The sequence below is a fragment of the Mauremys mutica genome, chromosome 3, assembly GCF_020497125.1.
Source record: "Mauremys mutica isolate MM-2020 ecotype Southern chromosome 3, ASM2049712v1, whole genome shotgun sequence".
Taxonomy (NCBI): domain Eukaryota; kingdom Metazoa; phylum Chordata; order Testudines; family Geoemydidae; genus Mauremys; species Mauremys mutica.
Window position 1 is genome coordinate 22,984,324 of NC_059074.1, and position 24,230 is coordinate 23,008,553.

The 24,230-nt window shown below is 43.5% G+C and overlaps 1 protein-coding gene across 2 annotated transcripts in view; it reads left to right on the forward strand.

Annotated features, from left to right (window-relative positions):
• Nucleotides 1-23,518, forward strand: part of LDAH (lipid droplet associated hydrolase) — a 185,015-nt gene extending 161,497 nt beyond the window's left edge. For both annotated transcript variants that reach the window (XM_045011873.1, XM_045011872.1), the window contains exons 6-7: nucleotides 6,397-6,479; nucleotides 19,377-23,518. In XM_045011873.1, coding sequence (XP_044867808.1) covers nucleotides 6,397-6,479; nucleotides 19,377-19,568 — 275 coding nt within the window. In that variant the 3' untranslated portion in view covers nucleotides 19,569-23,518. The remainder of the gene's footprint in view (nucleotides 1-6,396; nucleotides 6,480-19,376) is intronic.
• The last annotated feature ends 712 nt before the right edge of the window (nucleotides 23,519-24,230 follow it).

A 24,230-nucleotide genomic window follows, 5' to 3' on the forward strand; every position in this document is an offset into this window, starting at 1 on the left:
TGCAGCTGCACACTGAGCAGAGGTTTTCATTGAACTGTCTACAGTGCTATCCAGGTCCCTTATTTGAGCTGATACTGTTCAGTTAGAACCCTGTAAGAGGTGTCCAAATAGTTAAAAATTTTCCTCCTCACATGGTACTGTGTATTTATTGACCCTGAATTTCATTTGCCATTGCGTCGCCCTTTCACCTAACTTGTTTAGGTCTGTCTGAAGTGCCTCACAGTCTTGTCTGATCCTGACTAACCTAAATGACTTTTTGTCATCTGCAAATGTTGCTACCTCGGTACTCAGTCCCCTTTCCAGGTCATTAATAAATTTATGAAACAACACAGGACCTAATATGGAATCTTGAAGCAACTGCTGTTAACCTTTTGCCATTTAAGCTTACCCTTTGTTTTCTGTCTCGTCGCCAGTTTTTGATCCAGGCAACACTTTGCCTCTCATGCTGTTACTACTTATCTTCTTTATTAGCCTTTTCTGTGGAACTTTGTCAAAGGCCTTTTCGGAGTCTAAATAAATTATGTCAACTGGTTTTCCTTTATCCACTACTTCATTGACACATTCAAGAATTATAAGAGATTAGTGAAACATGATTTTCCTTTTCAGACTCCACGTTAGACAGACACCTTCCAGGTGTTTTGTTGTTCAGTTTTCAGTTATCATTTCAATCAATTTACCAGGTGCAGATGTAAGAGTTACCAGTCGATAATTCCCTGGTTCACCCCAGGGTCTTTTTAAAATATAGATACTCTCTCAATCTCTGGAACAGTGGCTATGTTTAATGAGATTACAATTTTTTTGTTAGCAGTTCAGCCATAAGCTCCTTTAGAACTCTTGGATACACTATCTGGGCCTGGTGACTTATGCTTTCTAAATGATCAGTTTGCTCCAGCAGTAATTTTTCTGGCACCTCAGACTCAGCAAATCTCATCCTTATTACGAGAAAAGAGCAGGTCCAAAGTAAGAATCTCCCCAGCATTCTAATTGATAAAGACCAGGCAAAGAAATCATTTGGCTTCTCAGCAATATCCTTATCTTCCTTATTTGTTCCCTTTAGCCCTGATGACCCTGCAGGCTCCCCAAGTCTATTGTAAGCTTCCTTCCTCTGATATACTTAAAGAATCTCTTGTTCTTTTTTTTTTTTTTACATCTTGAGCTAGTTATGTTGTGGTCACTGTTACCTAGGTCTTGGCTACACTTGCGAGTTACAGTGCAGTAAAGCCGCCCACAGCGCTGTACCTCACTCCCCGTTCACACTGGCAAGGCACGTACAGCACTGTATCTCCGCGGCCACAATGCTGCTGGTACTCCACCTCCCTGAGAGGCATAGAGATTATTGCACCACCGCTGCTGCACTGCGGCGCCAGTGTGGCCACCCAATGCACTCTGATTGGCCTCCAGAAGTATTCGGCAGTATTCCACAATGCCTGTTCTAGCCACTCTGGTCATCAGTTCGAACTCTACCGCCCTGGCTTCAGGTGACCAACTGTCAGACCTGCCCTTTGTATTCCCCGGGAATTTTAAAAATCTCCTTCCTGTTTGCTCAGCCAGGCATGGAGTTTCCAGGTGACCATGTCTCCACGTGTCAAGCGAGCTCCAATATAGAGCAATGGCGAGTTGCTGGACCTCATCAGTCATCGGCTAATAAGCATCCTGGAGCGCCAAGCAGACTCTATCCAGGAGCTTGTAGCCATGCTGGCAGATCACTACTGTGCCCGCACCCCCCCTGCAGCCCTTGTCCCAAAACTCTTTCCCTTGTGCCCCCATGTCACCTCCAACCCACTTTCCCCAAAATCCGGGTTCTTACCACCAGCAGCTGCCTCCAACATCTGTATCTTCAGCAGCCAGTCCTGAAAACTACGACCCTTACCCTCTGCACTCAACCCCATCACCATGCAGTATAGCCATCCTGAAGTGCAGCACTCATTGCACAGCACTCCAGACAGGACATACACAAATCTGTGATTGTACCATTCCCCACCCCACCCCCTTTGCCCTTTCTGATTCCCAAGAAGTTGTGTTTCTTTTCAATACATTAATTTTCTTTTCAATAAATGGATTCTTTGGCTTTGAAAACATTCTTTATTATTGCATAAACTAAAAGATACCTTAGCCCAGAAAAGAAACAGGCACTACAAATCAGCTTAGCAAACATAGATTCCTACTAACATTGTAAGCACTGCACTTCACTCCCGTGCAGGGCACCAGACATTACTGCTGGTTTTCAGCCTCAAATTGCTCCCTCAAGCCATCCCTAATCCTTGCAGCCCTGTGCTGTCCCCCTCTATTAGCCCTGCTCTCTGGCTGTGCAAATTCAGCCTCCAGGTGTTGAACCTCGGAGGTCCATGCCTGACTGAAGCTTTCACCCTTCCCTTCACAAATATTATGGAGGGTACAGCACCCAGATATAACCGCGGGATGCTGTGTTCGGCCAAGTCCAGCTTCCCATACAGAGATTGCCAGTGGCCCTTTAAACGGCCAAAAGCACACTCCAGTCATTTGGCACTGGCTCAGCCTGTAGTTGAACTGTTCCTTGCTGCTGTCAAGGCTCCCTGTGTAGGGTTTCATGAGCCATGACATTAACGGGTAAGCCAGGTCTCCAAGGATCACAATGGGCATTTCGACTTCCCCTACTGTGATCTTCCGCTCTGGGAAAAAGTCCCAGCCTGCAGCTTCCTGAACAGGCCAGTGTTCCAAAAGATGTGTGTGTCGTGCACCTTTCCGGGCCAGTCTGCATTAATGTCAGTGAAACGCCCACAGTGATCCACAAGCGCCTGGAGACCCATAGAGAAATACCCCTTCCGATTAACATACTCGGAGGCTAGGCGGGCTGGTGCCAGAATAGGAATATGCATCCCATCTATCGCCCCTCCACAGTTAGGGAAACCCATTTGTGCAAACCCATCCACAATGTCCTGCACGTTACCCAGAGTCACTGTTCTTCTGAGCAGGATGCGATTAATGGCCCTGCAAACTTGCATCCATACGATTCCAACGGTCGACTTTCCCACTCCAAACTGATTAGCAACCAATCGGTAGCTGTCTGGAGTTGCCAGCTTCCAGATTGCAATAGCCACCCGCTTCTCCACCGGCAGGGCAGCTCTCAGTCTCATGTCCTTGCGACGCAGGGTGGGGGAGAGCTCCTCACATGGTCTCATGAAAGTGGCTTTTCTCATCCGAAAGTTCTGCAGCCACTGCTCGTCATCCCAGACTTGCATGACGATGTGATCCCACCACTCAGTGCTTGTTTCTCGAGCCCAAAAGTGGCATTCCACGGTGCTGAGCATGTCCGTGAATGCCACAAGCAATTTTGTGTCGTACGCGTTACGCAACTCGATATCATCGTCGGACTCCTCACTGTCATTCTGGATCTTAAGGAATAGCTCGACTGCCAAACATGACGTGCTGGCAAAACTCGTCAGCATACTCCTCAGCAGTTCGGGCTCCATTTCCCGCAGACCGAAATGGAACACAGATCGCGCTGCACAGAAACCGTTGAAAGATGGCACCAAATGTGGACGGAAACACAGGGATTGCTGGGATGCAAAGCAATGCATCACGGGGTGTTGGGACAGGACCCAGAATGCCCCGCACCCCCCACCCCCTTCCTACAACCCACAGCGCCAGAATGAGAAGAGGTGCCCTGTGGGATAGCTGTGAGATAGCTGCTCATAATGCACTGCTCCCAATGCCACAAAAGTGGCCACGACAGTGCGCTGGTAGCTGTCAGTGTGGACAGACTGCAACGCTTTTCCTACTCAGCTGTACAAAGACAGGTTTAACTCACAGCGCTGTACAGCTGCAAGTGTAGCCATACCCCTAGTGGCACAGCCATTGTCACTTCTTGATTAGCTCCTATGTATTTCCTAAGACATCAAAAATAACCTCTCCTCTTGTGTGCTCTAGAACTGGCTATTCCAAGCAGTCACTGAAAGTGTCTAGTGTTAAAGTGTCAAGAAGTTGTTTCTCTAAACTTTGTCTTGTTGTGCTGTTTAACCCATTTATGCGGGCAGTTGAATTCCACCTTTATTACCATTTTGCTAGATTTTGCTGCCTCTTTGTAATCCTTCACTGCTGTGCACTCAGTTTCTTTTTCTTGATCCAGAGGCCGGTAGTGTAGCCCTACTGCTATATAGACATTCTCACAGCTCGGGGTTTGTACCCATATTGATTCTACTACATTTCCTATTTTTCTGTGCACATTAAAGCCAATGTTTTCAAAAATAGCCTCTGATCTGAGATGCCTTCAGCCTGATTTTCAGAGGTGCTGAGCAGCTACTACTCCACTGGAAGCCAGCCGAATCTGCAGGTGCTCAGCACTTCTGAAAGCCATGGTCCACGTGTCTACGGTTACCACACGTCCTGGTTTTCCTGGCTACGACCTCTTTTTTGATCCTCCACCCTCTCTCCAGGGGGACTTTTCAAATAAGAGGCAATGTCCGGAATTTTTGCAAGCAGATGTTGCAGCTCAGAAAGAGCTGTCTCCGTGTCCCGACTGGTCCCTTTCCTGCAGTCGTAGCTGATTGGTTCCTTCCTTGCAGCCACAGCTGCCCGATCCTGCCCACTCAGGCCCTGGCTCCCAGCCCTGGGGATGGGGAGAGGCAGGGAGGCTTTGACTGACAGCTGGCACTGCGTCCCGGGCCTGCACCAGCCACTTTATCACTGTGACAGGAAGTGACTCTGCCCCCCACCTCAAGAGCGAGGCCTCAGGTACCTGCTCCAGTACCACCACAGTACCCTTCCCAGTACTCACACACCCCTGCAGCGGCCCCCCAAATACTCCTTCCCAGTACACACACTCTTCCAGCACCCCTCAAGCCCCATCCCAGTACATGCACCCCTCCAGCACCCCCAAATATCCCTCCCAATACACACATACATCCCTCCAGCTCCCTCACCAGCACCCCCTGTCCCAGCAGTGTCCTCTGGGAACCTGAAATATGGTAACCCTAAAGGTGTCTCATTTTATGCACCCAAAATCATCAGTCGCATGTGAAAATTGTAGCCCAAGGCTCGGATTTTTGCAGGAGCCTATGGGAGTTTGGTTCTTAACTCCCACTGAATTTCGGTGGGAACTGGGCAGCCCCTGACTCTTTTCTTTTTGTTATGCAAGTGGTTGCTTCTGCATGTTTCTGCGCTCCCTGAAGAGGAAAAACACTCTTTGTGGGCAAATACCGCAACAGCAACCCAGTATGTCTCAACAGAACCCATCAGTGAGCAATCTGTCACCTCCTGAAGCAGAGATGGGAGAGAGGTTTGGCTAAGGTGGGAAGAGGACAGACAGGAGACTCTAAATAGGCTGCAGGCAGAAGACTTTAGATGTCTGCCCTTGCCCTAACTCAGTTTTGCTGTCACTGTTGGACTGAGCTGAGAACAGGAAATTGCATGCGGTGTCCCTAGCAAGATTGGCAAGTTCCACGTTGGTGGTCAGTAATATTTTTAATGTATATAGCCCCATTCATCACAATCCCAACAGGCTGGCTTCTGGTGCTCTTGAAAATTAGTGGCAAAACTCCCATGGACTTCAACTGAAGCCAGATCAAACTATACTCAAAGCACTGCTAGCAACCAGCCACCCTGGGAATGGCTGCCAGGAAGACATGGTTGGGAGGAGGGGCCATGGCCAGGTACGCCATCCACAGAGAGCCTCATGGGGTCTTTTATGTCCATAGTAAGCAGACAGGACCCTGTTTTTAGAAAGTCTCTCCTGAAAAACCAGCAGCCAGCATAGTATTAGCCTTCATGGATACCTGACCATTCCTTCCTCTGGTGAGGATTGCTTCTGACAGCCAGATAGCTTACAGTCTGTGCTAGTGCAGTACCTAGCACAAAGAGGTCCTGGGCTGTGATTGGAACCTCTCGGCACTACCACAATCCATAGAATAATAATAATAATAATTAACATTAACTCAGAATTACCTAACTTACAGAAGTATTGAGAAAATAAATTACTGTATATATTTGCAAAGTCCTTTGAAAATGAAAATGCTGTCTGAGTGCTGAGAATTCCATCCATTCCTTCTGATTATTCCAAAAGAGCATACTAAAGATCACACCGAAGAATATAATAATAATTAAGGAATACATTGCACCTTTTTCTTCACTAATAACTTTGAGTCAGGTAACCCTCTCAGAAAGTCGATAGCAAAGTGGCTGTGTCATATGAATAGTGAAAAGTGAATTTCACTGAAAATTATCTGATATGTTCCTTGATATTTTAGGGCACAAGGCCCAGTCCTGCGAATGCTTTCTATCAGCTGTGATGCTTTCTGTGGATTTTGCAGGATAATAAGTGTACAGCCAGGAGCATTTGTTTGCAGGATTGGGTCCATAGCTTGCTGTAAGTGTAAGAGATTTGCTTTCTAATTGCATTATTGTGCATTTCTTTTTCTGCAGCGAATGTCCTGTATATGGCAAGCCAAGAAATGATGAAGGTTGTGGAGAGAGACAGTACAACTATAAAACAAAATTTAAAGAAGGTACCGTTTAATCTTCAGATTTTGTGAGATGCCTAATCACTTGGGGACAACTTCTGTGTTCAGTTACACCAATGTAAATGCAGAGGAATCCCACTGGGCCTGATTTTGATTTCAGACCACTTTTACACCAGTGTAACTCCATTGACTTCAGAGGGGTTACTTCTGATGTACCCCAATATAAAAGAAGACTCAGACCTGTTGACTCTAATTACTCTGGCTTTACACCACTGTAACTGAGAGCAGAATCTGGTCCATGATATTTTCTACTTAAGATCAACTATTATTATTAGCTGAAAATGCCTGAGAACTTAAAAATTGGACAGTAACAGACCACAAATCCCAGTGATGATTGAACCTGATGATATGCTGAACAAAAAGAGCTCTCCAACATACTTGTAGCTTTATTTGTCACTTCACAGTAACTCAAGAGACATTCGAGGCTTCAGAGTGATGTTTGGTGTTTGTTTTGTCAGTGGTTATGTTGATTTGTGTGTCAGTTGCATTGTGCTGGGAGAATTGTGTAGATTTGTGTGGGTGACAAAGCAAGGGGTGTTTGGTGAGGAGCTACGTATTTGGGTTATTGTGTGTACTGGTTGTGGTGGTGTTTATGGGTATAGGTGGTTGTGTTGATTTGTGTCTGAGGAATTGTTCTGGAGGGTTTATGCTGATTTGTGGGTTGCAGTTTGGTGCATGGGTGTGGGCAGTTAAACCAAGTAGTCCACCATCTGAGCAGTCTCCCTCACAGAACCAATGAATTTGTTCCATGCAAATAAGCTGTAGAGTAAGTGTGGTGATTGGTTGGCATTCACCCAAGCGATCTGAAAGAACTCAAATGTGAAATTGCGGAACTATTAACTATGATTTGTAACCTGTCCTTTAAATCAGCTTCTGTACCCAGTTCTAGAGGTGATCCCGGCAATTACAGACTGGTAAGTCTAATGTCAGTACCAGGCAAATTAGTTGAAACAATAGTAAAGAATAAAATTGTCAGACACATAGAAGAACATAAATTGTTAGGAAAAAATTCAACATGGTTTCTGTAAAGGGAAATCGTGTCTTACTAATCTATTAGAGTTCTTTGACGGGGTCATCAAACATGTGGACAAGGGGAATCCAGTGGACATAGTGCACTTAGATATCCAGAAAGCCTTTGAAAAGGTCCCTCACCAAAGGCTCTTACGTAAATTAAGTTGTCATGGGATAAGAGGGAAGATCCTTTTATGGATTGAGGACTGGTTAAAAGACAGGGAACAAAGGGTAGGAATAAATGGTACATTTTCAGAATGGAGAGGGGTAACTAGTGGTGTTCCCCAAGGGTCAGTCTTAGGACCAATCCTATTCAACTTATTAATAAATGATCTGGAGAAACGGGTAAACAGAGAGCTGGCAAAGTTTTCAGACAATACTAAACTGCTCAAGATAGTTAAGACCAAAGCAGACTGTGAAGAACTTCGAAAAGATCTCACAAAATTAAGTGATTGGGCAACAAAATGGCAAATGAAATTTAACGTGGATAAATGTAAAGTAATGCACATTGGAAAAAATAACTATACATACAATATGATGGGAGCTAATTTAGCTACAACTAATCAGGAAAGAGATCTTGGAGTCATCGTGGATAGTTTTCTGAAGACATCCACACAGTGTGCAGTGGCAGTCAAAAAAGCAAAGAGGATGTTAGGAATCATTAAAAAGGGGATAGAGAATAAGACGGAGAATATCTTATTGCCCTTATGTAAATCCGTGGTGCGCTCACATCTTGAATACTGCGTACAGATGTGGTCTTCTCATCTGAAAAAAGATATACTGGCATTAGAAAAGGTTCAGAGAAGGGCAACTAAAATGATTAGGGGGTTGGAACAGGTCCCATATGAGGAGAGATTAAAGAGGCTAGGACTTTTCAGCTTGGAAAAGAGGACACTAAGAGGGGATATGACAGAGGTATATAAAATCATGAGTGGTGTGGAGAACGTGAATAAGAAAAAGTTATGTACTCGTTCCCATAATGAAATTAATGGGCAGCAGGTTTAAAACAAATAAAAGGAAGTTATTCACACAGTGCACAGTCAACCTGTGGAACTCCTTGCCTGAGGTGGTTGTGAAGGCTAGGACCATAACATGGTTTAAAAGAGAACTAGATAAATTCATGGAGTTTAAGTCCATTAATGGCTATTAGCCAGGATGGGTAAGGAATGGTGTCCCTAGCCTCTGTTGTCAGAGGGTGGAGATGGATGGCAGGAGAGAGATCACTTGATCATTACCTGTTAGGTTCACTCCCTCTGGGGCACCTGGCATTGGCCACTGTCGGCAGACAGGAAACTGGGCTGGATGGACCTTTGGTCTGACCCAGTATGGCCATTCTTATCTTGAGTTACCTCTGACATCACAATTGTCTCAAACTCTTTGCATGACATAGATACATGCCCTGCTGTCTCTCAGGCAGTGGTGCTGGAACAATTTTCATAGTGGGGGTGCTGAAGGCAGAAACCATGTATGTGGGCTGTTACTACTACTTCAAACCAGGGGGTGTGGCAGCCCCCTAGTTCCAGCACATCTGCACTCAGATGTAATTTGTAAAGTCAAAATGGCAGAGAACTTAAAAATTGGATCGTGACAGACTGCAAAATCCAATGATAATTGAACCTGGTGATATTCTGAATAAAAAGACCTCTCAGCCTTTTCTGTAGCTGTTTCCAGTGCTTCACACTGACTCAACAGACACAGTAGGCTCCAGAATGCTAATCCCGGAAACTTATATAGAATCAGATTCTGTGGGCTTGATTTTCCACTGCACCTGAAACAGCCCAGGCACATTGCAGAGGGGTCAGGGAGACAATAGTGACTCCCTGATCTTCAGCTGCTTGGCTCTGGTATAAGTTAAGGCCGGATGGGGCAACTTTGACTTACTCTGCTGAGGGACCTTACACCAATGGAGAATCAGGAGTAGCTCAGCCACGCCCCCTCCCTTCCCCATGCTTTTCACACTCTCCCTCCCTGGACCTGCAAGAGTGGTTTCCAGCACTTGACACTGGCAGGGATTCCCTCTCAACAGGGGGGGATTCTCCAGTGTAAATCTCCAGCTACTGTCGCCCACTGTGTGCCATGCAATGTAAGCAGGGCAAGGTGAACTTGGCAGATCATAGAATCCAACCATGTGTATTTTCTGTCAGTTGGTTAAGGTTAGATTTTGATTTTATGAGTCCCTTTTCTGCTGTGCGCTTCTAAATGCATTTTAATATTTTGCGCACTGGAAATAAAATACTGCTAGTTGGGGCCAGGTAACCAAAAATCTCCACTCACAGTCAGCAGTGCCATATCAATGCTGTCTGTCATTCCTTTCAACACAATTATTCCCTTAAACTGCCCAGACAGGCCTGGCGTGGATGCAGATAGAGAAGGTACAAGCTGCAATCTCAATGAATGCTACAGAAGAGTATGCGCCAGTTCTAATGTTCAAAAAAAAGTTGTCATGACACTCTCATCATGCAGCACTGGGCTTTATTTTATTTAACTCGGCCTTTGTGGGAAGGACAATTGTCCTGGCTCCCTTAGAGAGATTCTTAAAAAAGAAACCCAAGGCCTGATCCTTGCAGGTAGTCTCATTGACTTAAATAGAACTAATCATATGCTTGAGCCAAAGGTCATTAAAGCCACTGGAGACTCGCACTCATTTCGGTGTGCTTTGGATCACCCCCCATGTAAGTGAAGCTTTGCAGGTTACAATGGGACAGCTCCTGGTAATAACGTTAAGTAGTTATTTGCAAGACTGGACCTTAGGCACTTTTGGAAATTTTACCTTAATCACATGCTTAACTTTAAGCACGAGTAGACCCATTGACTTCAATGAGATCATCGATGTGCATTATGTGCTTTGCTGGGTCAGAGCCACAGTGCTTATCGCTAGGGCCCTACCAAATTCGCGGTCCATTTTGGTCAATTTTACAGTCCTAGGATTTTTTAAATCGTACATTTCATGATTTCAGCTATTTGAATCTGAAATTTCACATTGTTGTAATTGTAGGGGTCCTGACCCAAAAAGGGGTCACAAGTTTATTGTTGGGGGAGTTGCGGTATTGCTACCCTTACTGCCGCACTGCTGCTGGTATACTGCCGCACTGTCTTCAGAGCTGGGCAGCTGGAGAGCGGCTCTGTTGGCAGGAAGCCCACCTCTGAAGGCAGCACCTCCTCCCCCCCTCCCCAGCAGCAGCACAGAAGTAAGCATGGCAATACTATACCATGCCACCCTTGCTTCTGTGCTGCTGCCTGCAGAGCTGGGCCCTCAGTCAGCAGCTGCCACTCTCCAACCACCCTGCTGTGAAGGCAGCAGCACAGAAGCAAGGGTGGCATGGTATAGTATTGCCATGCTTATTTCTGTGCTGCTGCTGGCGGGTGTGGGGGTGCTGCCTTCAGAGCTGGGCACCTGGCCAACAGCCACTGCTCTCCAGCTGCTCAGCTCTGAAGACAGCGCAGAAGTGAGGGTGACAATACAGTGACCCACCCTGCAACTCCCTTTTGGGTCAGGACCCCCAAAATGCTGGTCTCCCCTGTGAAAGCTGTATCGTATAAGGTAAAAGCAAACAAAAGACCAGATTTCACAGGGGCAGACCAGATTTCACGGTCTATGAAGTGTTTTTCATGGCCATGAATTTGGAAGGGCCCTACTTATAGCTGTGTAGTTCCATTGAATTCAGTGGGACTGCTCACATGCTTCAGGTTACACACATGCTTATTTCCCTTGCTGAATCAGAACCTATGATAGTTTGCAGGTGCCTTTGTCTGCTTTAGTAAGTGTTTCTCTTGACACTGTCAACCTATGCAATGCCTTGGCATGCAGGAACCTTTGAAAACCTGTGTTAACTTTGTTTTATTGATTCCACTGTGTCGTCACATTTCTAAAATGGCAAATGTACCCAAGAAAATGAAATGTTGAGGCGAGGTTATAGGCAGCTGGCAAGCTGAAGAAGAAGCAGAAACAAATGTGAGGTTAAATACCTCTCTTTTTTTATTCTTCCTTCTAGTAATTTCTGGGAATGTGAGAATTAGGGGAAAAATCTGAGTTGGCCTTAAGTTAAATTGGAAGTATATTGACAGTAAAAGTGGGTTTAATTTATAAAGGTTGGAAGTTTATAAAAATAGGAACTATAGTCCAAGTTGCTATAGAGTTGGCAAGTTGTCGCTTTACAAAATTTATACTGTTTAGCAGTCAGTGTGATCATAAGTTAAAAGCCAACCTTAACACCTGACTGTGCCAGCTTCTGTGAAATAGAAAAGTTATTTCTGGATCATATTTTCATGTTGTGTTCTGAAGGAGAGGGAAGAAGAGACACTAAATTATTCCAGTCTCTCTCCGTCCAGATTTAAGTGTAATTCTTACTAGTTGGGGAGCAATAGAAAATATGGCTCTCTTCAGAACTAGGATTCCCAATCTAACAATGCTAATTGGTCAGATGTGTGTTTTGTGGGGGTTGGAACATTATTTGGGTCATTGGTTGAGGCATTTCACTTGCAGACTTCTAAAGAGGGAAAATATGCACATTCAATAGCAGTGGCAATGGAATTGTATGCAGAAAATGGAGATTTGCCTTTTTCCCATGTAATTATGGTGGGATTTTTTTTAAAATAGGGGCATGAACGTTGTTAATGAAAACCAGGCAGAGAGTGAATCTCCAATAGGCTCGGTATTGAAGCACTGTCAAGAGTTATGTTAAATTACAAAAGCCAGACAAAAAAGGGTAGCGTTTAGTGATGCAAGACTAACTTAGCTATGAGGGTTAATTATTGTTAGCTGATTATTCTTGAGCCAGCTGAACTGAGTTCCTTCACTGTAATAACACCTACTCCCTTTCCTAACAGAAACTGGAAGCACAGATACTGTACTAGAGGAAGTTTATTGTGATTTTTACAAAAAAGGAAGTGTGCTGTAATTCAATATTGGTAAAAGACGAATCAACACTGAACATCACAATCTTTGCAAGTGTAAGGAGAAGTCAGAAGAAAGGGTAAATGGCTATAGCAGATTTTCCACAAGGTAGCTGTGATAAGCAGTAATATTACTGCATAGTGTCCCCAAATGATATTTAATTCCTTTAAGTATATTCCTGGGCTTGTTTTGAGGCCTGGGCTTGTAAGTCTGACTTGTGACTTATCTTTATTCACATGAGCAGTCCTGTGGCCATCAATGGGAATGCACTCTTAAGAAAGGACTAATATCGCTCTTCTAGGACTTCCAAGAGGAGGCATTTAGTAAATTCTTGCACTCTGTTTTTATAGAAATTCTCCCAGTTTTTCTCCCATTATGTCACACCCAACGTGCAGTGGTTCATGGCTATTTTTTTCTGTGGGGCCTGACCCAGAGCCCACCCCTGCCCCATGGCTTCTGATCCTGAGCAGCCCAAGCCCGAACATCTACACAGCTATTTTTAGCACCATAGTATGTAAACCCAGGCTCTGAGACTAGGAACCTGCTTGCTGTGTAGACATACCCATAGTCCTAGATGAAGAACAATAGAGCCCAGTGTTATGAGCTGAGAACCAGGTCAGTTTCAGCTTTGCTCTGCCTAGCCTGGCCTTTGTCACTGGGGGTCACAGTGAGCTAGATGCTGCTGCCCTCACTCATCTTTCCCCTTCAATTGTCATGTTGAAGTCAATGGAACTGCTCGCGATGGACCAGACTTGGATATCCTTACTCAAGCTGAGTAGCACCCAACTCCGTGGCAATCCCAATGACAGAGGGGAGGTAAGGTCCTGTTGAATGTGAGTAAGGGTATCGGAATCTGGTCTGGAGTGAGCAAGGGCAGCAGAATCTGATCATATATTGCTGAAACTTCAACCGCGGTTTTCAAATCCTCGGTTTTTTATTTTGAAGTTTAGACAAACTTTCCTTATGAGATTGCATGTTACTGACACAGCTAAATATATATTGCAAAGCATTTTATTTAAGCTTTTAAAAATAATCTGTATTATGTAAGGGGCTGTTCCAGTCTCCCTTATTTATGGACAAATCCTATACATCCTTTATTAAAAGGATATTTTTTACCCCATAGCCTTTGAGTCTCAGGCACTGTAAGTAAATAGTTTTCTGTGTAATCTTTGGTCCACATGCATAGCTGCCTTTAGCATTATTAACAGATATTTTTGCATGAGGTTGCACTGAAGCAAAGAGAGAGCGAACAAACTTCCCTGTTGTCCAGACATATACATTCCATAACCCCTGATGGGAATTAGGCATGAACACCAAGGAGTCTACTACGCAGTGTATTCCATAGCATGAAACATATCGCAAATGCGAGGAAACACATGGCCTACAGAATCATGTGCTAAATAGCCACGTATACAGAATCCACTTTTCAGAACTCAGTACTTTCATCACACTGAAAGCTGGGTTTCAGTTGCCTTTCAGCTGTCAGTTTTTACAGAGAAGCTGATTTTATTTATTTAGGTTTCACAAAATCTAGTGCTTTCCTTAATGGTTTTTAAAAAAACAAAACACCACCACCACACAAATAATTAAGATCTGTCCCTTACAACTTTACCACAAGCCAGATGAGTAAGTATTACAAATAATGTCCTGTGCTGCAGATTGACAACCAGCCCATCTGCAAAGTCCCAGCAAACAAACAAAAATTGCTTTACAATCTGCCTGGAAAGTTAACAAATCTGGGCTCTGGCAAAGCTAGCTAGGCTGCAAGGTCCAAAGGCTTTGCCATCACACCCGTTGATCTCAACCGCAGCAATATCGCAGGGGGAGAGAGGCGATGTCTCAGAGACCAGCTCCCAAAATGTTTAGAGTATTATAGGTTAAAGCCAACACTTTGAATTCCACCCAGAAATGGATTGGTGAAGCCAAAACACTGCTGAGGCAAATCCAAAACTGGAAAAGAGCATCCCAGACCAATCCATTTCTGTCTCATTTATATGATGCTCTTGGCAGGAGAAGGAGGCACTTCCACAAATCCGTTTTGATGCATCTTGACTGAGACAAAAATTAATCCTGGGCTGAAGTCTTTTAAACCAAGTTCCACCCAAGAGCAAATTAGACTATTGACTAATTACTATGGAGAGACCCTTCAGCGAGGAACGCTGCTGCCTCACCCAGTGAATGCATGCGAGAGTAATAATAGAGTTAGCGTTTCTGACATCAGGATTTTACAATGAGGATACTGATCCTAGCTTGATTGCAGTGGCAATGTGCCGCCAATTTGTATCCACTCAGAGCCAGTCCTTTGTTCCGTGCCATCAGCTGCAGTGCTTGCCCAAGGAGTAGGGTTCTAAAGTTGTACTCTGTGTTGTGTACCAAATTCCAAAAAGATAAAGGAAACTGTGTTTAATCCAATCGGTATTTTTAACTGGTTTTGTTTGTTTGTTTTCGGTATTGACCTATCAGAGTCAGAGAAGAGGCATAAGGAAATTCGACCCTCGATAATTTATACTTTTTTTGAACTGTCATACATACTAAAATAAATGCCAATAGAGTCAACTGCAGGAAATCTTTACTGTTTTCTTAGAAACTCTTTAAGATGTAAACATCCTGTTGATATCAATCTCAGATTCTGCTAGTGTTTACACAGCAGCTGCTATCATTGTGCCAGGTCTGGCAGAGGAGCTGATAATACTGTGTGCAGACAACATTTAAGGAGTTAAGGTTAAAAATACTTAAGAGTAAAACAGCTTACAAGAACATTGTCGTTACTACTATATGAAACTCGAAAAATTCAACGTTAAGATTAAACTTAAACCCCAAAACTTTAAAATATTGAAATACCCAGTTAAAACCTTAACTCTGTCCCTGTAGAGAAATTCAGAGAAAAACCAGACAGCTCTGTTCATTCACAAGCAACAGGTGCCTCTCATGAGGGATCACATAAGCTAAAATGCCTTACCCACAGGATTACCAACTCTCACAACTTTATCATGTCTTGTGATATTTGAGGGCTTTTCTTAAAGCCCAATTACAGTAACTCCTCACTTAAAGTCATCCCAGTTAATGTTGTTTCATTGTTATGTTGCTGATCAATTAAGGAACATGCTCGTTTAAAGTTGCACAATGCTCCCTTCTAATGTCGTTTGGCAGCCGCCTGCTTTGTCCACTGCTTGCAGGAAGAGCAGCCCGTTGGAGCTAGCTGGTGGGGGCTTGGAACCAGGGTGGACCAGCAGCCCCTCTACCAGCTCCCCGCTCTCCTAAGTTCCCTGTGCAGCAGCTGCCCAGCAGGCTATCAATTGCAGCTGTCCCTCCTCCCACTGCCATGTGCTGCTCCTGCCCTCTGCCTTGGAGCTGCTCCCCGAGACTCCTGATCCTGGGGAGAAGCGGAGTGGCAGCGGCACGCTCAGGGGAGCAGGCGGAGCGGAGGTGAGCTGCGGTGGTGGGGGTGCAGGGAGGGCCACAGGAAGTAATCCTGGGGGGGTCAGAGGAACCGCTCCCCCCCCCAACTCACCTCCGCCTCCTCCCCCAAGCGTGCCGCCACTCCGCTTTCCCCCCCCCTCCCTCCCAGGCAAGGGAGGGGGGGTAGGAGGGGATCTGCGGTGCACCCAGGGGAGGAGGCGGGGCCGGGGATTTGGGGAAGGGGTTGAAATGGGGCGGGGAAGGGGCGGAGTTGGGGCGGGGCCAAGGGGGCGCAGGAAATTTTTTTTGCTTAGGGCGGCAAAAAACTTGGAGCCGGCCCTGCCTGGAGGTAAAGAAAGTCTTTTCCACAAAGTGCTAGCTGCAATGGAGAACGTTCGTCACCAAATTGTACAGCGGGACAGAGTTGCCGCAGGCTATAAAAGTAAAAGAATTGGGGAAAGGAGTAAAGGGCCATGAAGTGGGCCAGAGCCAGGTGATTGATCTTAAAAGGAAGGAGGGCATGTTTGAGTTGTGGAGGTCTGAGTGAGTTGGGATTAATGGCAAAGTTCATCTACAGTTTTCTTGGCAATGTAGTGTGGAGGTGAAGAGTTCCACTGTTTTACCCTTTACAGAGAGAATTTGAAAGCTATAAATGATCATTAGATCCCGAACTCCCATTGACTTTTCTAAGTTGGTGCCTTAATTCCATGTGTGCCTTTGAAAATCTCCCCCCACGATTGTGACCCACGATTGTATGGCACAATCCATTCAACACCGGGATTCAGGTAGCAGAACTGACTATCAGAAAACAAATTTGGATTCTAACAAAGTTCAGGAATTTCTAATTAGAATATTTACGAAAATAAATGCTTTTATATTAAAGTGCCATGTCTGGTAATCCCACCTATTGTTAAAATTACATAACACTGCCCATTGTGTTCAGCAGCTTAGTTGTGTTTATGTTAAACACGTGCACGCGCACCTAGATGTATAGCTTGTGTTAGTTATGTGTCCATTAAAGACTGGCTGATACAGCCACTATTCCACTGTGTCCAACATTTGGGTTGGTGAGCTTCAGTGAGAGGAAAACAAATGAGACACAAACACGTAACCGTTTGTGAAATGCCATCCATAATGAAATGTTAGCCCTTTGCCCGTCTCTACTCCAGTATACAATGAGGTGCATTTATTTCTATTTCAAATTGTTGCCGAATTGTTTAAAATTAAAACAATTGAAGCTTTTTTGTGATTGAAAACAATCTTGTTTGTCTCCTGATTTGTTTGTGTTGCTCAGTTATGCGCTGAAGCTCAGAAATGAAATATGCAACAAATGTAATTAATGTAATTGGACCAAGCTGTACATGTGACCCATTGAGAAATCAACATATTTTTCGTACTTGCATTCAGACATTTTAGCACAAAGCATCCGTTTTTGACCCATTCTTGCACATTTTCAAAATCTTACGACTTTGGCGTCTGTAACCCCTTGAAAAAGCAGTTATGAAAATTTGAGACGATACTGGAAGGGTTGTGAAATGATTTCTAAGCAAGAGACATTTTCACTTTCCTAGTAGAGAGGAAGATGCTCCATTGGTTACAGCATTAACTTAGGACTTTGGAGCCCTGGCTTCAGATTCCTGCTCTGCCAGAGACATCCTTTGTGACCTTGGACAACTCATTTACCGTCTCTTAGCCTTGGTTCCCCATCTGTAAATGGGGATAATACCTCACAGGGGTGTTGTGAAGATAAATACATTAAAGATTGTGAGGTGCTCAGATACTATGATAATAGGTATGGGATAAGTAGATAAAATAGACAGACAACATGTAGCATGTTTTGCACCAATTAACAGGTCCAGTTCCAACCTGATGATGATGAGGTAACCCAGCAACACATAAGAGCTAAAAGCAAAATCTCCTATCATTTTAGACAAAACCCTGGGCTGCAAGGCAACTGGGATGGGCTGCCAAGTCAGTATATATGTACCACACAGAGATATGCCAGTACCTATGCAGTACAGTGATTGGCACCCTCTAGATACCTAAATTAAATATAATAGGATAGATCCTTTGATTTCTGGACCTCTGTAAGCAGAAGCTCCTATTCTAGAAATGAATTAACTCCAGACACACAACTGGTTACTACACAACAGTCTAATGGGCTTAAGATGCATATTAAGTGAGATTGAATCCAATATATCTATTTTTCTTGTTCGTATTGGGCTAGGTAAGTGATGAACAGACCCTGCCGTTTTAGCCTGTGGCTGTACATGTTAAAAAATGTAATGCTTTTTAAGGCTCAATCCTGTAAAGGGACAACTCGTGCAACTAAAATTAAGCGCAGGCCTCGGTGTTTGCTACTCAGGACTTAAATGACATTGATGTTTTTGGTGTGTAACTGTTGCGGCATTAGTGAGTGATGGGACCCAAAAAAGTCTAACCAAGTGTTTTCTTCTGTTAGAGATCTCATAATTGGGGGAACTTTTCTGGTCAGTTCTTTGCATATGCAAGTGCCCTGACAGTTGCAGCAGATGTTGGATAACGGCATCTTGACAGTTACTGAAGCACTTTAGCAAAGAATCACGGCAATTTACCTTTTCTAGATCAGCTCCAGTATTTTTTTAGAGCCCGTCCCCATAGTTCCCTCCTCTCATAGCTTTGTTAAGAGCATGCAGAGAAGACAGGAGGATAAAATAATGGGCTCTGCCATTTTCATTTTCCTAACAGAGCGTAGCTCATTTTCTTTACCACATGTATAAGCATCTATCCTCTGGTAACATGTCATAGTTGTTGACTTGTGAACATTGTCCTATGATGATCCCACTGTACATTTAAATATAGAATGGTAGGATGAAAAAATATGCCTTTTTAAATTCCTTTTCCTTCTTACACTTCCGTTTAAACAATGAAGAACCTGTACAGTGTCTGATTAGGGATCGTTATGTCTTCATCACCAATGTGATGCCTGGAACAACGTTATCTGGTGGTTCAACATATTTCTTGGTGTATGGGAGAAAGAAGGTGGTATGTTTATATGTAAATTGTATCAGGCCAGGTCCTGAGCTGGTGTAAATTGATTTCAATGGAGCTGTGCCAGCAGAGGATCCGGCCTTTAGATTTAATTTTTCTTTATATATGGTAGTGTTAAAGAATATTTAATATGTGTATCCAGTCCCAACCTAACTGGTCATTTCTTACTAGACAGAATCATTGGAAAACTCTCCCTTAATACCATAGATTCTGTTAAGAAGCTTACAGTCTGCCCTGGTGAGGCATGGACTCGATGATCTAACGGGTTTAACAGGGTTTTCAATTTCAAATAATAATGAAAATCTTCACCCTTACTGAGTACTCGTCCAGATGATTTCAGAACACTTCACAAAGTATCATTATCCCTAGTTTTGCAGATGGGGAAACAGAGACATAGCGAGGTGAAGTGATTTTATCATGATCAGTAGCAGGACTGCTCGATCATGCCATTTCCCCTAATTTCTAGGATTCTGTGTTGTTCCTTTATTTGACTGGTGCTCCCTCCTTCCCTTTTCAAATGAATGTTTTCTCTGTGCTTTGATTTCTAGCTGATTTTTTATTATGGAGTTGCAGACAACTGGTGCCCACAACAGTATTTTGAAGAGATCAAGATGGATTTTCCGGATGGGGACATTCGGCTCTGTGAGAAGGGAATCCGCCATGCTTTTGTCCTAGATGCCAGCAGAGAGGTGGCGGCCATGATCACAGACTGGTTACAAGACATTCTGACCAGATTATAAACACTCATTCATTGAATAATGACAAGAAAAAAAAGTTACCCTTTGGTGAATGTGTAGTTCTCTGTCTGAGTCTGACCCTAATTTTTCTGTGCATTATAGATTATGGCTTGTTTTCTACTGAGACATCTTACAGAAGGATAAAGTCCCACTGACTGGTCTAAAGTATAGCTCCATCAGCACAATAATATTGGATCCCCATGCTGTACCAGCAGGGCTCTACAAGGCATTTCAGGGATTCTATCAATTCTAGAGCAGGACTTTACAGAGTATGGAATAATTATCAGCTGATAGCACTGTCCACAAAATTGGTATGAGAACCACCAAGACATCTCTCTGGACACATGGCTGGTAAGTGCTAGAAGAGCTAGATGTGAGAGCAGGGAAAGGACAGGCCTATGGTCAGAAGTGTCAAAGTGGAATGTCTCAAGTTAAATAGCTACATCCATATTCATCCACTTACATAAGTGGCGTGGTTCTCAGAGGTACTGCACACCCACTGCAGTCAATGGGAACTGCAGGTGTTCAGCACCTTTGAAAAATCAAGCCACTGTTGTCATGTGCCTAAATATAGATTTAAGTCCCTAACTCTAGAGGGATGCAAGGTTAAAACTTTTGACCCAAATGCACAAGTTGAATGAATTCACAATAAGAAAATGGCCAACATTTCTGTCACAACTGGATGTGCATATGAAATTTCATGAACCATTTTAAAACATATAGGCCCAGGTCCTCAGGTGGTGTAAATAAGCTCCATCAGTTTGTCAGTTTGTACCAGCTGAGGATCTGGTCCTTAGTCTAATACATTACTGATAAATACACTTCATCATCCTCATGCACACTCCTTCACCCTTTTATTTCACGTCAATCTAGATTGCAAAAAAAAAACTATCATTTGTGAAAATGACTCAAAGCTAAGAATGAAAACTCTGTAGGCATTGGGAGCATAAATTGCCAAGAGAGACAGGTGGAATCAGGAAAAACGTCCTAACAGTGAGATTGTGAAATAGTCTCTCAAAGGAAAAGATATAAGCCCAGTCCCCAGAGACACGTAAAAATAGAAAAAGCACTGGATAATATAGTGTAAGGAGCAATCTTTCCCTGGCAGGGAGATAGGTGACCTAATATGTCTTTTACTTCTCTGACTTGTATGATCCATTAAGAATTTAAATAAGGCACTAGGGGAGATGATAGGGAAGTCCTGTATGATGCAGGAGGTCAGACTGGATAACCCAAGAATTCTCTTCTTGCTGTTCCTTTATATGATTACACACACAGTCATTTCTGTTTAAGTTCCTTTGTTACTTTCTGGTATTTAAAGGCAAACTGTAGCAGAATCCAATTTCCTGTTTTTTGTGCACTTGTCTTCAGAACTCCAGGGCTGTATAACAGCTGGTACACTAATGAATTTATGGATGATGTTTGTGAATGATGTTAAATGAAACAGAAGATGATGCTTAAGGTTGAAATGTTAGACAATCTGTAGTGGCATAAGCTGAATGTGTGTGAGGCAATTGTCCAAGACTGTTCTGTGAAACTAAGATGGTTATTACAGGATCATAGAAGCCGCCTTCCCTCAGCAGGACCACAGTGGCACAATAGAATATATGTTGTTGCCTTATATGGTCATAACAACTGCAACACCAAAAATCACTGTGCTCATCTTTGAAATCTACAGTTATATGTGTGGTCAAACAGCCCCCAGATGCTGATATGCAGTCATTTTAGATGTTCTTTCTGCTGCGGCTTCTGAACCCATGTTCTGGCATAGATACTCCATGTGCAGGGTGAAGCATATATATGTATGTTAGCAGCAAATGTCAGCATTGAGTTCAGTAGATTCTTCTGTAATTACGTGTTGATGTGATTGAATAAATTGTTTGTTCCTTGCAGTATATTGAATTGAATAGCTGGGTATGGAATCAGTTTGTAAACATTCAGCTGTTTTAAGTGGCCCTTCCAGAGGTAGAAAATCTTGCCGTAACAAGAGACTACAAGCAACCACCGAAGCCTGGAAACTGAAAACCTGTGGTGTACTCTTGTTCACAGTGTATTATTCATATACAGAAGATGGGGAACTGACTTCACAATACATGAACTTTGTGTATTCTTTTTATATTGTTCCTCTCTTGTGCCCTGTTAAATGATGATAGTAAATCCCACTGAATGCACTGAGACCTATCATGTGGGTAGAGATGGTCAGTAACAGCCAGATCTGCTGCTGAATAATCCCGTATGACTTTATTAAATCTGTTTGCTCTAAAGCTAATGAGAATTTTATGAATCAATCAATTCCTTCCTCTTGGGAGCTGATTCCGCATGGCTGAAGTCTGGAAATACGCTATTCTGCTCAGTGCTAACAAGAAGGGGCCTAGTTTTCAGAAGTGCTGACCCCCCTCTCCGCCCCGCACCTCTTGTTGAAGCCAATGGGAACTAATCAGCACCTCTGAAAATCAAGCTTATGTGTTGTGCTGACTGATCTGATCTGCAGTATGAGAAATATTATTCTTTTCACGCTGAGAGCAGCAGGCTTTTCACCAGGAAAATCCAACTCCTCTGATGCTTAGAGGTTAGCCAAGATCCGAGGCACAGAACTTCCAAAGAGCGCATGGGTCAAACATGCCCGTTTACTGTAAGAATACAGTAAAACCTTGCTCATTTGCAGTAATGACTGGTGACCGATTGTAAATGAATTAATTTTGTGAATTAGGCCCTGATCCAGTCAAGCACTAAAGCTCATGTTTAACTCGTGAATAGCCCCATTAACTTCAACCCGGGACTTCAGCTGATGTTTAAGTGCTTTGCTGAGTAAGTATGAGATGTTGCATATCTAAAGGGAAACATAAGGCAAGTGTTTGGCTCAACTGGGGCCTTTTGGAGAAAGTGAGCAAACACAGTCAGAAAAGTACAAACATTTCTAGCAAAATGTACTTGCTTGCATTTTGACATCAATTATTTGGTTTTAATTATTCTACTTCATAACCTAGTGCCTGCAGAATTTTCAAAAACTACTACGTCACTTAGGAGCCGAATTTCCCATTTTCAAAAGTGACTTAGGCACATAGGAGCCTACATCCCAGTGAAAGTAAATGGATTTAAGCTCCTGAATCACCTAGACTATTTAATCTTTGCTGCCGACAGCACCTCTTTGTATGTGTTATAGTATCGGTGGTTTAGTGAGATTCCGCTATATAGGAGAAGTTTGCCTGATATGTGTACAGCAGTGATGGTGGAGATTTTGCACTGGGACATGAAGCTAAACAGGGAGGACAGTGTAGGTACACACACAGCAGAATCTGTCCTCTCCAGTTGTGCACATTTACATATTTAATCTTTTAGCGAATCAGTTCATATTGGCATCTTTTCTTCATCCCCCCTTTCACCACCCCCGAAGCCTAGCTAGCATGCGAACAAACACTCTGAACAAGAGACAAAGATTTATTGTTAGCACAGTTGCTCAAAACATTATTGGATTTGCGTAAACCTGCTGGACCCAGGAGACTGTCATGTAACTCTCCTTGTCACAGGTCACGCTCAGGTTCACAATTACAGCGAGATTCTGCGTCTCTTCGCTCACAGCAAAACGTTCTTTCTCAGCGTTTAGACAAAATAAGAATCCAGGGAGAGTTTGCGAGTGACCAGGCACCATTAAAGCAGTATATATTGCTAGAACAACTGATGGGATTTTAGTAAAAGCAAAAACTGTAGCGGCAGGAAATACAATCCGGTTGCCAGAAGTGATTGTTGCTCAAGGCGGCATCACGCAGAAGTTATGAAACAGGACAGTTCTCAAGCACAAGTGGGGCAGAGGCAGAAAAAGCCACTGCCTTTGCCTTGAGAGAGCCTCAATTAGAGATTATTTTCAAGTGTTCAAGCTGATGCTAAGTGAACTGGATTTTTCCATTTCGTATATTGCACGAAAGTACTTGCAAGAAAATAATTGTGCTGCGGTTTCCTACCAGTTTGCAGAGGCTAATAAATATAGCATGTTGTTTAAAACATGACTCATTTTTCAATGTGTAGTTTGTTGTTCAAATCCTTGCGGAAAAGTTCTCCACCACCCTCTATGAAGAAACTCAGAGTGTAAATGACAGCTGGGGAATGCTCCTTATTTTTCCTATTCACTAAAATCTTGATCTAATGTCCTTTAAAGCCCCCAACCTCTCAAATACACTACACTGTAGCCAATCTTCACAAAACTCCTTCGGTATGCAGGCCACATGGAATGGAGTTTGGCAGGGGAAAGGGCAATAGAGGCATTCCCAATGTCAGTGCTCAGTTTCTCGTTTTTATTGAAGGGAGAAACCTTTTAAAATTGCCAACAACATTTTTGTGCCAACTACACTTGTTGTTAGGAGGAATAATGTTCACAGTTTGGGCTGTCCTATATACTTCATTTATTGTTCCTTCTGTATGGGTCCCTTTTCACTAGCAAAACAGGTGAGTCTATGCATAAGAGACCAGACAAGTGTGAAAGTCAAAGGGATATCAAATGCAGATTATTGGTCAAGGACCCAATACAGCAAATCACTTAAGCATGTGCCTAACTTTAAGCACATGAATAGCCTCCTGGAAATCAATGAGATCATTCAAGTGCTTAAAGTTACACGGGGGCTTAAGTGCTTTCCTGAAGTGGGGCCCAGGATAGGGGGCACTGTGTAAAAG